At 37.6% G+C, this 13,571-nt stretch overlaps 2 protein-coding genes across 4 annotated transcripts; one reads left to right on the forward strand and one right to left on the reverse strand.

Moving 5' to 3' along the window:
• The first annotated feature begins 2,221 nt into the window (after positions 1–2,221).
• On the forward strand, positions 2,222–3,171 carry fgf21 (fibroblast growth factor 21). Its single transcript, XM_040023537.1, has 3 exons — positions 2,222–2,332; positions 2,463–2,566; positions 2,651–3,171. Exons 1-3 carry the CDS (start codon positions 2,272–2,274, stop codon positions 2,939–2,941), a joined length of 456 nt encoding a protein of 151 aa, XP_039879471.1. The 5' UTR covers positions 2,222–2,271; the 3' UTR covers positions 2,942–3,171.
• A 1,766-nt stretch (positions 3,172–4,937) lies between these two features.
• LOC120728547 (potassium voltage-gated channel subfamily A member 7) lies at positions 4,938–13,571 on the reverse strand. Of its 3 annotated transcripts, XM_040023558.1 has the most exons (4): positions 9,501–13,571; positions 8,541–9,295; positions 5,760–6,540; positions 4,938–5,198 (listed from the first exon to the last, which is right to left on the reverse strand). In XM_040023558.1, the coding sequence occupies exons 2-4, from the start codon at positions 9,216–9,218 to the stop codon at positions 5,155–5,157; spliced, it is 1,503 nt and encodes a 500-aa protein (XP_039879492.1). In that variant the 5' UTR covers positions 9,219–9,295; positions 9,501–13,571; the 3' UTR covers positions 4,938–5,154. The 3 variants fall into 3 exon arrangements, with proteins under 3 accessions (XP_039879492.1, XP_039879491.1, XP_039879490.1); XM_040023557.1 differs by having other exon boundaries at positions 4,938–6,540; positions 8,541–9,282; XM_040023556.1 differs by having other exon boundaries at positions 4,938–6,540.

Below are 13,571 nucleotides of genomic sequence, written 5' to 3' on the forward strand. Positions count from 1 at the left end.
GTTTTTAATATTATATTAGAGCAAAGAGATTACTGTAGTGACACTATAATTGCAGCCTATGTTACAGGGTAAATTTAGCACCACATGACTGGAAATGAGCCAAAACAGATGGCGGATTATAGTGGAAGTTATAAATAGTGCAGGGCCGTTTATCACAAACAGTTGGACAAATACAGATTGTTTTTTTTTAAGGTGAGAACACAGAGGCAGAACATATTTTTCCAATCGTTTCACTTCCATAACTCATTCTTTTAGGTTATGGGAATAAAACCATCCAACATACGCAGTCTAAATGAGTCTATTTGCATATTTCAGGATACCATAAAAAGTGTGAGACAAAAAAGAATGATTTTAATTTATGTAATTAACTGGGGAAGTTTTAGTTTGATTTCTATTCATTGAAATACTCACCCTCATCACCTGTAAATATATTGACGCATTCATAAAGATCCTTAATATGTGAGGGTGGGGAAAAACGTGCTTAAATTAAGAGCATGATGGGTTTTTCTTACAAGTACTTCTCGCACACACACTGATGGGACTTACACCCCAATTTGCTGGAAGCTTAAAAAGTAAACAGGAAAATCCAGCATAAACATTAAGGAATATTTTGAAGTGTTTCTGACTATGTTCTGTGTGTATTTGTACCATTTGATTGGGAAACAGCATGAAGAGTTTTCCATATAAAACAGAGACATTTATTTACCTAAATCTATTACTTATTTTACAGAAGTTGGAGATGGATCAGTAGTAAATCAGAGCTTTGAAGAAAGCATCATCAATTATTTCTTTGGCCTTAAGGGTAGTGTTTGCAGATGCTTCACATTCTTAACTGACCGATTCAGTATGACAGTGCAGTGAAATAAGTGATGGTGCAGTTTGAAGACGTTTCACCGTGATGCACCTTTTCCTAACTGGAGAGTTTCCGATCTGACGTGAGGCCTCTCTTGTGACTGCACAGCTGCATTCCTGTAAACACTCCGGCTGCTTATAAATCTGCTTCACCCACTCGTCCCCCCCATTCTCTCTCAAACACACGCATATCAAAATAAGATAAACACCATAAAACTCAAAACACACTTGGTCACTTCCCACTCCCAATTCATTGCTATTATTCATTCGGAGATGACGCAGACACTTCCTGTTATATTTTCTTGCAGTTTTTAAAAGTATAATTGGAGGGATGAATGGAAAAGCAAACAGCACACTCATCCACACGTGACGAAGCAAAATTAGTGTTGTACTCCGGTCAATTTTTACTACAATATTTCAAGGAAAACTATGAAAAGGAAAGAATTGCTACAATGTATTGTTGTGTAATCAAGGTATTTTGAAATATACTGAGTATATGTGATGCTCTATCTAATCAAGACGTCATGAATTGCAAATTCCAAGCAATACTAAAAATTCCTCACATAAGGAGGTTCTGTAGTTCTGTAAGGTGTAGGGCTTCAATTAATATGAACAGAAACAGTTGTTTAAATACTAATTCATATCAAAATGTGTTCTGTGCAAAAAAAGACTAAAATTCAGGTGTTGGTAAATATTGTGATTAAGTTGAGTTAAGTGATGAAATCACTGGTTAACATAATTATGTATACATGTTGCACACGTGCATGATGCCTCAGAAAATACTTAGTCCACTTGAACTTGTGGGAGTCCAAAAAAAACACAACTTTACAACAACTCTTACTGTAAGTGATCTGAGAAGTCCATACACAGTATGAGAGCAAAGGTTTTCCCCTCAGCATTCAATCACACTAATTATGTAGAAATGTCTGACTCATGCGGTCATGAAGTAGGACCTCCTTCTCCAAGCTCCTTTATAAGGGCCAAAACCTGCTTCTGGAGTCACTAGTGCACAGTGGTATATTTCTTATTTAATATTTATTTATTTTTTTTTCATCTTTGCAAATCTATTTATTTTTATTTATCTCTTATTTATTCATCTCTTTATCTTAAAGCTTCGTCAATCTTTTTTTGCCCAAATGCCTTTGTTTTTTCACCTGTCTTCTCTTCTCTTAATCATTCCACTTCCTGTCTCTGTGTCGTTTTATCTCCCTGACTCCAACCCGCTTTTATCCTTTAATAATCAAGTCAGAGAAGTGCATCTTTACACAGGTATTTAAACATTTTTTCATTGCAGCAATTCACAGAATAATTGAATGCATGCACAAAAATACAGACGAGGCGATGTCACTCTTATAAAACTCAAATGTTTCTGATTACTTTCCTTCATTGCTTCTTTTTGCAGATAACCACAGACGTGGGATGTATTTGCAGATGAACATGGATGGGAGAGTCACAGGAAGTGATGCTCAGACACCTTACAGTGAGTATTAGGAGGATAAGCTCGCAACAGATTGCATATTTGGCACTGACTTCCATCCACAAAAGACAGTGGATAATTTGAGGCCTATGTAGAAATCTAATTTTTATTATCACTATTTCTGTATTTTCAGGTTTGCTGCAGCTGAAATCAGTTAAACCAGGCCATGTTATCATTAAAGGACCATCATCATCTCTTTTTCTCTGTATGGATAGCGAAGGCAATCTGAAAGGGCAGGTAAGCTATAACACCGAAAACTGATTCCTCCTTTTTTGCATCACTTTCTATCAAATCTTAACAATATTTTAACACTATTTTCAGAGTCACTATTCGGAAACCAGCTGCACCTTCAGAGAAATGCTGCTGGCTGACGGATACACCCGTTTCATTTCCTCACAATATGGATTTCCCATGTCACTGGCATCAAGACATTCCCCAGATCGACACGCACTTCCCTTTACACGGTTCCTACCACTGAGGAATAACTTGAAAACGGATAGCGTATCTGAGCAGATGCCAAACAATCAGAGACTTTTTAACGTGGACTCTGATGACCTTCTTGGAATGGGTCTAAATTCTATGGGCAGTCCTCAGTTTTCTATGGACAAATAAAAAAATGAACTGCACAGACTTCTCACAGATCAGCACCTTTATATATGTTTTTAGATTCAGCCTGTAAACTTGATTTAGTTTTGAAATGAGTAGCTTTCTGTTATTTGTTCTCAACATGTTTCTGTGGAGGCAATACTAATGTAAGTTATTTATTTATTACTATGTATTGTGCATTTCAAATTGTTATTTATTATTTTTTTACATTTCAAAAACTGTAACTGTACTTTGAAATCATGTTTGTAACATTCTGTTGATTTTGACATGTGAGGTTTCTGGAGTTTCCCTAACACAGATGTGCTGGGGAAGCCCAAGAGGTTTCTGTTTGTACAACTCAAGTGTGTTTATCTTATTGGGGAGAAATTCTAAATTAAAACAAACATGATATAAATATTTGTTGTCAAATTTGTCATGAAAAGATTGAGCAACCTTATTAAATGGTTCAACAAACCAGAATGTACTTAAAAAAGCAAGCATGTATTTACCAAGTACACAGACTGGGAAATTAGAAGTGGGAAAACAAGCGTATTGAAGTGAAAGCATGAGCACCCTCTGGTGGTACAAAATCCAATGAGAGGTAGACCAAGTGTGTGGGTGAATGTTTTTTTCAATGACTGTAGAAAACATGGACGATGCGACAGCTCCCGAAAAATGAAGCCAAAACGTCTCTATCGTCTGTTTTTTGTACAGTTATTGTTTTTTTGTGCCTAATGAAATTTTGCCTCGTCTTTGGCCAACAGATTTTCTCAGTTTATATCCCCCTAAAAAAAAGTTTTATGTGAGTTTAACAATTTATATTTTGATTTATTTGATCTTTTTTTGTAAGGTTTAATTGTTCTCATTTTATATCAGTTCTTTTTTTTCATTGTGATCTATAAACAGGCATTGTAAATGCACACTTTCTTTGTTCATCACTTCAGGCCTGATTGCAGGTGACCGTAACAATGATTACATTCCCTATAAATATTAAAATAAGTGATCACAAGATTTGTATTTCATGCTATTTTCCATTATTATAAAGTAAACAGAGAGTTTACTTGTGGCGTTGTTTGAAACTCAAAAAGACATCTACTGCCATCCAAGCATTGCATCGCTGACTAATCTATCCCAGCAGACAGGGATCCATTGTTAAAGACAATGAAAAAAGGTTTATTTTAATCTACACTGTAAAAAAAAAAGTAATATAAAAGTATTTTACTGTGTATTTTACAGTTTTGTAATGTTTTTCTAGAATATCATTAAAATTACATAAATAGACTGTGATTTTACATTTCAAATGTAAATTAACGTAAAATCACTGTAAATGTAAAAGAACATAATTTTCTTGTTTTTTAAATGTATCTGTCTGTACATATGCATATTTACATTGTTAAAATGCATTCACAAATGTATCATAATTTCACAAATATTTATCTGTTATTTGAAAGATTGAACTGTTAAATTCAAATGTAATGCTATGGAAAAATATATAAAATGATTCTCATAAACTTTTTTTTACATCAAATAATTATTATTATTAGCGTTGTTTAGGGCGAACGTGGCTCAAGAGTTGGCAGTTTGCCTTGTAACCAGAAGGGGTTTTTTTAGGATTTTTTTTTTACAGTGTACTTGCCCTTTACTGACTGTTAAGCTAACATCAATAACACAAAGTAAAACACATTATTACAGCAGTTTACACAAGTGAGGTAACATAAGCACACATACCTTCCATGGATCATCACTGTGATGTGTTGGAAAGTCTTATGTGTTCCTGTGAATCTGACAGCAATGTTGTTGAAGGTATTGCTTATAACAGCTTAGTGGCTCTTGGAAAGGTCAGGCATGGACACACAATAGTGAAAACAGAGCCGCAGTAGACTAAGCTATCAAGGATTGTTATATTTCATTTTCATAAATAACACTGCTGTAATAGACCTTTTCTTAACTGTTAAATACTGACTAAAAAAACAACACAAGGAAACCACAAAAAAAAACAAAAAAACAAAATGGGAAACTTGAGAAAATTATTAAAATATAATCTTTATCAAAAACACTGAATGCATTAATCAAGCAGATAAATACAGAACGTTTGCCATGGCAGTCAAATCAATTATTTAACACAGGCATTTTAGGTAATATATAAGCCAGAACTAAAAAAAAAAAAAAAAAAATCAAATATGCATACATTATACTTATAGAACAATATTGAGAATGTGAAAGGTGTTGTATGAGAGATCTTACTCTGTCCTCATTGACAGCTCAGCTGGTATTTGGTTGAGTTCTGAAAAGATGTGACATTCATATCGCCTATGATCTGTCTGCTTTCATTTCAAACTTTCTTGCACAAGTACTAAGACATTATAGTTTCAAGACACAAGACATTCAGGAAGTCATCTCAAACACAAGCTGACAGCATTAATAAATAAAAGCTTGTATTTCATTAATATCACAACCCTGAGAATGTAAAACTTTTGTTTTTTAAACCAGTGTTATGCAAAAGTTGCTTTTCAGTGACATTTGACTGGTTAGTGTTCCAGCAAATAACAAAGGCAATATTAGATTGTTAGGAGGTATATGAGCATTAAATTGAAATGACACAAACTAGCATTTGTTGGTTCACTAGTTTGTCTTGCCAGGACTTCAGAACCTTTAAATACATTTTTATTTAATTGTGAATCATGAACTTTTCTTGCTTTTATGATTTTGTCAAAGGATACAAAACTTCCTCCCTAAACTTGAGTAACCAGTGGTTCCCTCAGATACATATTTCCTCCCCTGTACTCTATACTCTGTCCTGTACACAGTCCACCAAGCAAAGTCCCATTTAGAGGGCTGCAAATACCTTCACTGGCATAATAATCTCCCTCTGGATCCTGGCCATCTTCCTCAAAATCCTCTCGTTCGGCCTCCTCATCCTCCCATAGGCTAGTTTCGACATGAGTGTACTCACTTCGGTCCTCGCATTCAGTCTCTCGATGGTAAAAGTAGCTGAAGTTGGACACAATGACAGGAACAGGCAACGAGATGGTAAGAACACCAGCAATGGCGCACATAGAGCCCACCATCTTGCCCCAGACTGTTGCAGGGTACATGTCACCATAGCCTACTGTAGTCATGGTGACAACTGCCCACCAGAAGCCATGTGGTATACTGACAAAGTCTGTTTTGTTGTGGTCTGCTTCAGCAAAGTAGACAGCACTGGAGAAGAGGATGACGCCAATAAACAGGAAGAAGATAAGAAGACCCAGCTCTCGCATGCTTGCCCGCAGTGTCTGACCAAGAATCTGGAGGCCCTTGGAGTGACGAGACAGCTTGAAGATCCTGAAGACCCTCACCAGCCTGATGACCCTGATGATGGCCAAGGACGTGGCTGGAGAGGCATCATTGTCTTTGACCAGTTCTGTTCCCAGAGTGACAAAATAAGGCAGAATAGCACTGAAATCAATGATGTTCATGACATCCTTGAAGAAGTGCGTTTTGCTGGGGGAGCAAGCGAATCGCATGATGAGCTCAAAGGAGAACCAGCATATGCACACAGTCTCCACCATAAAGAAGGGATCGTGGAAAAAACTTGATGCAGCAGGCATGTTCTCAGACATGTTCTTTGCTTGGGAGTGATGCTCCTGAGTGAATGACACAGGGTAGACAGGAAAAATGTAAAACATACTTGTGAAGTTAGAAGTAAAAACAAAAGATAATTAAAAAAAAAAAAAAAAATCAAAAAACACCTAAGTAACAAAAACATTTGCCAGCACCTTAAAATTAACAGGATTTGTCTCGATTGTTTGATCAAGTGCATAAGTTACACACACAAAGGGTGAAGTCCCACAGGATTTGTTGTAAATCAAACCTACATCTATTTTCTAACCACCAATAAAATACATTTGTATGTCTCTCAGCTGAAAATGTGTAGAAAACCCATGGAGGCATGGGGAATACATTCAAACTCTACACAGAGATGTCCCAGCTAACCAGAACCATCTTGCTCTAAGGAAACAGTGCTAACTACAAACTACTATGCAAAACCATGGCAAAAAATCCGGTAGGTAGCCATCCATAGAACAGTGAACTGATTTTGATATTATATGGGTTAAAATTAATATTAAAAAAAACTTTAAATGTGCTGGCAAGATTTGTTACTTTTGATAGCATCAGGTTACCTGTTGTGATCAGTCCTTTTGCTAAGCTTAGTTAAGCTAAGCTAAGTGGGTCGCTATAGCTATATATTTAATATATATATATATATATATATATATATATATATATATATATGAACGTGGTATGCATTTTATAATCTAAGTCTTCCTAAAACATATTAAGTAAACATATGTTCTTTCAAATGCAAAGCTGTTACTGTATATTGTGCTAGTATTTTACTTTAAAAAAAATACTGCTGAGTTAGGTAGTGTTTGATACATTAAACTACAGTATGTCGCCCACCATGCTATTGGTTCTCATATTTGGCAGCATTGCAAGTGTTTGGCATCTGCGCCTTTCCATTCAGCTATCTCTTCTAGTCCACCTGTCATTCCATCATGTGTGCCACTTATTATTATAACACTGCATATTCAAGCATTGGCTGGTGGCTATTTAAAACATCTTATACTAAACATTCAGTTAACAGTATGAAATCGGATTGCATGGATTAAAATAGATGTGTTTAGTATGCTGTAATGGGTTGTGTGGAATATATATAAAGCTCAGAGTAGACATAAACTTAGTGTATTCCTTATGACTTTCAGTAGCAGGTCAGTGACAGTGTTTATTACTAAAGGTGGACATCTATGTGTTGATTCGCTCCAAGGGCTCTCCTAAGACTATATTTAACCCAGTGAGATCTCTGAAGAGAAACATGAGTGTCTACTTGCACCACTCCTCATCCATCTCCACCTTCATCGCTATTCCCATCGCCCTGGCTGCCGAGGCCATGTAACATTGCCAGTGCAGTTCAGTGAGTGTACCGCTGACTCGAACAGGAGGTGGTTACAGTAGTTTCCTGGCAGCTGCCTTGTGCAAAGGAAGTCTGCCACAGCACAGCAGTCCTGGAGGAATGTGTTAACATGACCCAAAACTATGCAACTCATCCTGTGAGACCTTTTAGTCTCTGGTTCTAAGCCACCTGGAAGGCCTTGGCTCACCTTTGCCTATATGTATGGTCACTTGTGACCTTTAATTAACACACTTAACTGTCTTCTCGGGTCTGAATATGCTTCCTATTATTTGTATCCCAATACCCACCCATTACTCCCTGTACCCTTTAACACTTCCTGAATCCGAGCGTATCAAATTTAACAGCCGACTAAAATAATCACGCCATAAGCTCTTGCTCGCTCTGGTCTGCTTCCAGACATATTGGCCAATAGTATCCTATGTCAGTATTTTTCCTCTTAGCACACTGTAGTACTCTTCTAGTGTGTGTTTACCTAAACAACAGCTTACCAAAGTATTATGTTTCCTTTGACCCAAACAATCACATATATTTCATTCAAGACTTTACAACAAGATTTTGGGTTTCTCTTTTAGTGCCTTGACACCACCATTTTGTCTTTCAGGTAACCCTGCAAAAACCATCCATCTTTCACACCTTTCCTTCCCAAACATGAACTTGAATTAAATTTCCAACCTCTCTGTCATGTCTGAGGTCAGGCAGTGTCTCCAGGCAGAAGATGAGGATGGACACCACGATTACCATCACACTAATGATGGCGATGATGCGTGCACCCGATGAGGACTCTGGGTGCTCAAACAGCATCCACAGTTTTCTCTGGAGTCTGTTGGATGGCAAAGGCCTCTCCTCTTCTTTTGGAAAACCTTCGTCCTCCTTGAAGCGGTTCATGATGTCCTCTCCGAGCTCATAGAATATCAGCTCATCCATGAAAATATCCAGGGGTATGTTTGCAGGCCTCCGAAGCCTACCCCCTGACTGGTAAAAATACAGAATGGCATCAAAGCAGGCTCGATTGCGGTCCAGGAAGAGCTCATTTCGAAGTGGGTCAAAGTAGCGTGACCTTCGTCTGGGGTCGCCGAGCATGGAGTCAGGGAATTGGGCTAAGGTGCGAAGCTGAGTTTCATAACGCATCCCTGATACATTGATGGCCAGTCTTTCACTCAGTGCCCATCCATTCCTCCATAGAGATCCTGAGCGACGCTTTTCTTTCTTCTTCTCTTTCTCGTTTCCCCTGATCTCCTTCTCTCCTTTCTCCTCACTGTCGAGCTGGTCCTTGAGATGCTTGTCCTTCTCCCCATCGCTCTCTTTCCCTCTGCCTTCTCCTTCACTGGACTGTGGATCCCTGCTTTCCATCCCTGTTATTATCCTAACCGAGGGAATGCTGCAAACCACCCTCTTGAGATTTTGAACACCTGGACTTAAAAGAAAACCTGTTTAAAACCAGAGGGATAATTACATCAGCAAAATAGGTTTTCAGTTGATAAGTATTAGCAGCAAAGGATTAAAGAGGGGAAATTGACATTTCATGACAGATTTCATTACATTAAAAGTTAATTCATGGTTTTGTTTTTAGACGAACTGAAGGCAAGACAACAAACAATGTTAGTACCCAGTTAATGAATATAATTTACTCACTAAGAAAAACAGCTGCTGGCAGAGGCTAATGACGGGGTGAAAAATCACATTGTTTGTTTCCTTCGGCCCATCAGGTTGTCTCTCTTCCTCTCTATCATCATGTCTGCCTGTCACAAGCACGAAGCCCTTGTTTGGCTATCTAACTTGTCACACAGAGGTTTAACTCTGATCAACTTTACACAAACTCTACTTCCTCCAGGAACATCCAGGATCTCGCCCTGTCCCTCACTGCCTCACGTTGTCTGCCTTCAAATTTTGGGGGGAATGCTGTCCTGTTGAAATTTGATCTGTGCTGGACCCCTCCACCCCCTTCGTGTCCCTTCCCTCCATTTTAGCTAGGGGGCATGTCAACCTTCAACCTCCCTATCAAATGTCACCTCTGCATGGTATTGCCCTCTCTAACAAGCATGGGCGTGTGAATGACAGAAAACCCTCACTGTTTTTCATTAAGTCGAAATGACTGGATTTGAATGTGCGTAGATTAAAAACCAGAACTGTGGAGTTTGAGCGTCATAGAACGAACATATAGAAAACATATTTTTAAAGCTTTCTAATTAATTCCATTTTCTAGCGTCTTCAGTAGGCTCCTCCAATTACACTCAAACCAATGCTGCAGCCTGAGATTGGGGTGAACTGAAATATGCTGCAACAAAATGTCATGTTAAATTACAATAAACTACTTGGATCTGTTTGCCAGCATGAAATTGTTATTTTACCTTATAACTACCGTAATCAACAATAACAGTGTTGTAGTTACTAAGTTGCTCTAAATATGTTTTCCTTTTTACATCACAGTCATTTATTTTCACACCAAATTTAATAAATTTTTGTAGTATACAAAAATGTAAAAGCACAATCACTTGAATTTCTTACAAAGCTCATATTAAAAATTAGCTTTTGACATATCTTCATTTATGTAAATATTATTAGGGTTGATTTTCACAAAGTCCACCACTAAACTATTCCACAAGTTGGCAAACACAAATGAAATCATCATCCATTATTATTTTTATTTAATACATCTCGTGCTTTTGTTATTTTTATGTACAAAAATGTCTTCAGTGACACAAACCTAATGTTTGTGTCACTGAACCTATTAGGTGAACTGGCTCACATTTTTCTATTTGTGGAGCGGCACAATAATAAATTATTTACCAGTGTAGGTTTTATTTTGCTATATCACATATTCACCCTCATTTCACAGATAATGATACTTTGAGTTCAAAGGAAATTGGACCCTTGTCTGCCTCCATCACCTCTAAATCAGGATCAGCCCCCACCAGACTCTCAATCTGTTGCTGACGATAGCTGTGCCACACAACAGGCTTCATGGGGGGGAAAAGAGCTACCGCCTACACCTTGGATCTGCTAGTTCATGCAGTTGGGTGGAAAATCATTCAAGTGTCTGTGACAACTTACAGGGGTATGCGCTACAAACGGACAATACGAGAAGAATATTACTAAATTTGTGGATTTTTATTTTTTTGGACCGTCATGACTGTAGAGTCATCTACTAGAAACAATCAGATTCAAGCCATTGTTACATTTAATGACAGGGCTGTCTCCTGAGGAGTCATTTGTTACCCATAAACAAAAAAGAAATAATATAAAACTATATTAAAATAGATAAATGTGCCCTAGAAGAAGAATACCAAGCTGTTATTGTTTTCAGTAATGTGTCACATATTGTAAAGGACCACAGATTATTTCTAACTGCACACACAATACTTGTGATGTTAACCTATCTCTACCAAAGTGGATTACTACTATGTTTTACCACCAGAGGGAGGTGATGTTTAGGCACAAAGGAGGAAAAACTGAAAAAGGCCTCTGCAGACATTTCTAATAGCTGTTGGCAAAAAAACAAACTGCCATCCGGGCTGATATAATACACTGTCATTTGATCACAGTCTGCTTACTAAGAACCTGATGACCATTTTTTTTACAAACCAATACACTCAGGCATATACAGATACAAATATTTCAACGCTTTGTGAATATAAAGTATCAATAAAATGCAAGAGGGAATTCAGCTAGATTTTTTGTTTTGGGTTAAAATTGTGGAAATCAGTCGTTTTGTGGTATTCTTGGTGTTGCAATATTCATCATAACCTGATTGCTCCTGGTTCTATATAGTGCCGTATAACTCTGCTGTTCGTGCAGCTATGCAGCACAGTCATTGCATCTTGTGACTCCCATGGGATGGCTACACATAACCACTACAATTTCACAACACAGTTTGAAACCGACAGTTGGTAACCATGAGTAGAAAGAACAGCCAATTCATTAGACCACATTTTTATTTCTTAGCATGTGGCCCCTGCACCAGCTTCACTGCCTTCATTTTCCAAGCAGCAGTAGTGCAAATGTTATGCAGTAATCTTGTTCCACTACGCAAGTTTTCTTTTAAGAGGTTCAACAAGCTTTGGTTTCTAAAGATACTTTCTCCCGGTAACAAATTTTACTCAAAATGAGGCTGCTTTGAGTTAAAAGTGATAGAAACGAGTACTGAACCTAGACAGCATATAAGACAGATGTAGCTTCCAGGTTGGAAAAATTAAGGCACTGCAGGAGTGTCTTAAATCTGCTTTCTGTCTACAGGCTACTAGATAGGTGACTGTGACTGCAAAAAAGACTTACAGTCCCATAGTAGTTTATTTTTTAAAATATTGTTTTAATTTTGGTCATATGTTGTTTTTTTTAATGAAGAGTTGTCTGTGATATGAATCCACACACTGAATATTTCTTATCAAACATAACTCATTAGCCAATGAGTGCGCAGTTTCACAGTCAGACATATTCCTCACTAGTAGTTTTTTTTCTCTTTAGCAAGCCAGATGGCAACAGAAGAAACACTCACCTCAAGGCTTCAAAAAACACGACCTCAGAAACCAGTGGGTACCATAATGGTAACTACATCCATCTTTTATGCTGTCCCTGATGTTGACACAGACAATGGCTAGCTATTTGCTACTTGACATCAGCTAAATTGAGTTGCTGTTTTCCGAAGCATTTAGCGAAATAAAACAGTGTGTCATATTGTTAACTATAGTAAAAGCCCCTCCAAAGAACTTTAGTAAGTGAAAACTTAGTATCTGTCAGTTAGTTTGCCTGAATTAATGGGTGTTTGCCTCTGTTTATTGCACACATACCAGTATATGGATGTAGGTTGCTAACAAAGCCAGCTAGCATTAGCTGATAACTTAACAGACTGGCTCTTCGTTCAAGCATGGTCACTTCGAGGTAAAAAACAACAACAACAACAGGCATGTGACTAAAATGCTTCAAAATGGCACTTCACAACCAGGTTTCTAAATATCTGGGGTGTTTTCTTCCAAACAGTCCATAGTTCAGGTATAAAATATTACAGGTAGTAAGTAATACACTTTATTGCCAAAGATTTCACATTCATCAGTATAACTTGAGTGATAATTCCATAGCATTTAATATGATGTTGGCCCACCCTTTGAAGCTATAACAGCTTCAACTTTTCTAGGAAGGCTTTCCACAAGGTTTAGGAGTGTGTTTATGGGAGTTTTTGGTGATTCTTTCAAAAGTGCATTTTTTAGGTCAGATGCGAAGGCCTTGTTCACAGTCTCCACTCTGATTTATCCCAAAGGTGTTCTATTGGGTTGATCAGGACTCTGTGCAAGCCAGTCAAGTTCTTCGACACCATACTCACTCGTCCATGTCTTTATAGACATTCCTGTTCCTCTCATTTTGGAACAGGAAGGGATATGTTGGTATCCAGTGTCAGGAATATTATAAGTTACAGTTATCTGATATCAAGCTGGGAAGATAGCACTTAGATTACATCCTCAATCTTAAATATCATGACACAATTACTGCTGACCTCAAATTTATCGATTGCCATTATGTGACTGTTTCTCAAAGTAACAGTTACTGACTTAAACAGAAACTTCTTGTAAATGCTGGCACTGATATACACCATGTCCTTCCAGTCATGAATTCAATGTCAGTCTCCAGTTTCTTGGATGGCTTTGGATTTCACTGTGTTCTCACTTCATATCAAATTATATCAATCACTTTATTGTGGTATCCTGTTCCCGA

The sequence above is a fragment of the Simochromis diagramma genome, unplaced genomic scaffold, assembly GCF_900408965.1.
Source record: "Simochromis diagramma unplaced genomic scaffold, fSimDia1.1 OVJJ01000208.1, whole genome shotgun sequence".
NCBI lineage: Eukaryota > Metazoa > Chordata > Actinopteri > Cichliformes > Cichlidae > Simochromis > Simochromis diagramma.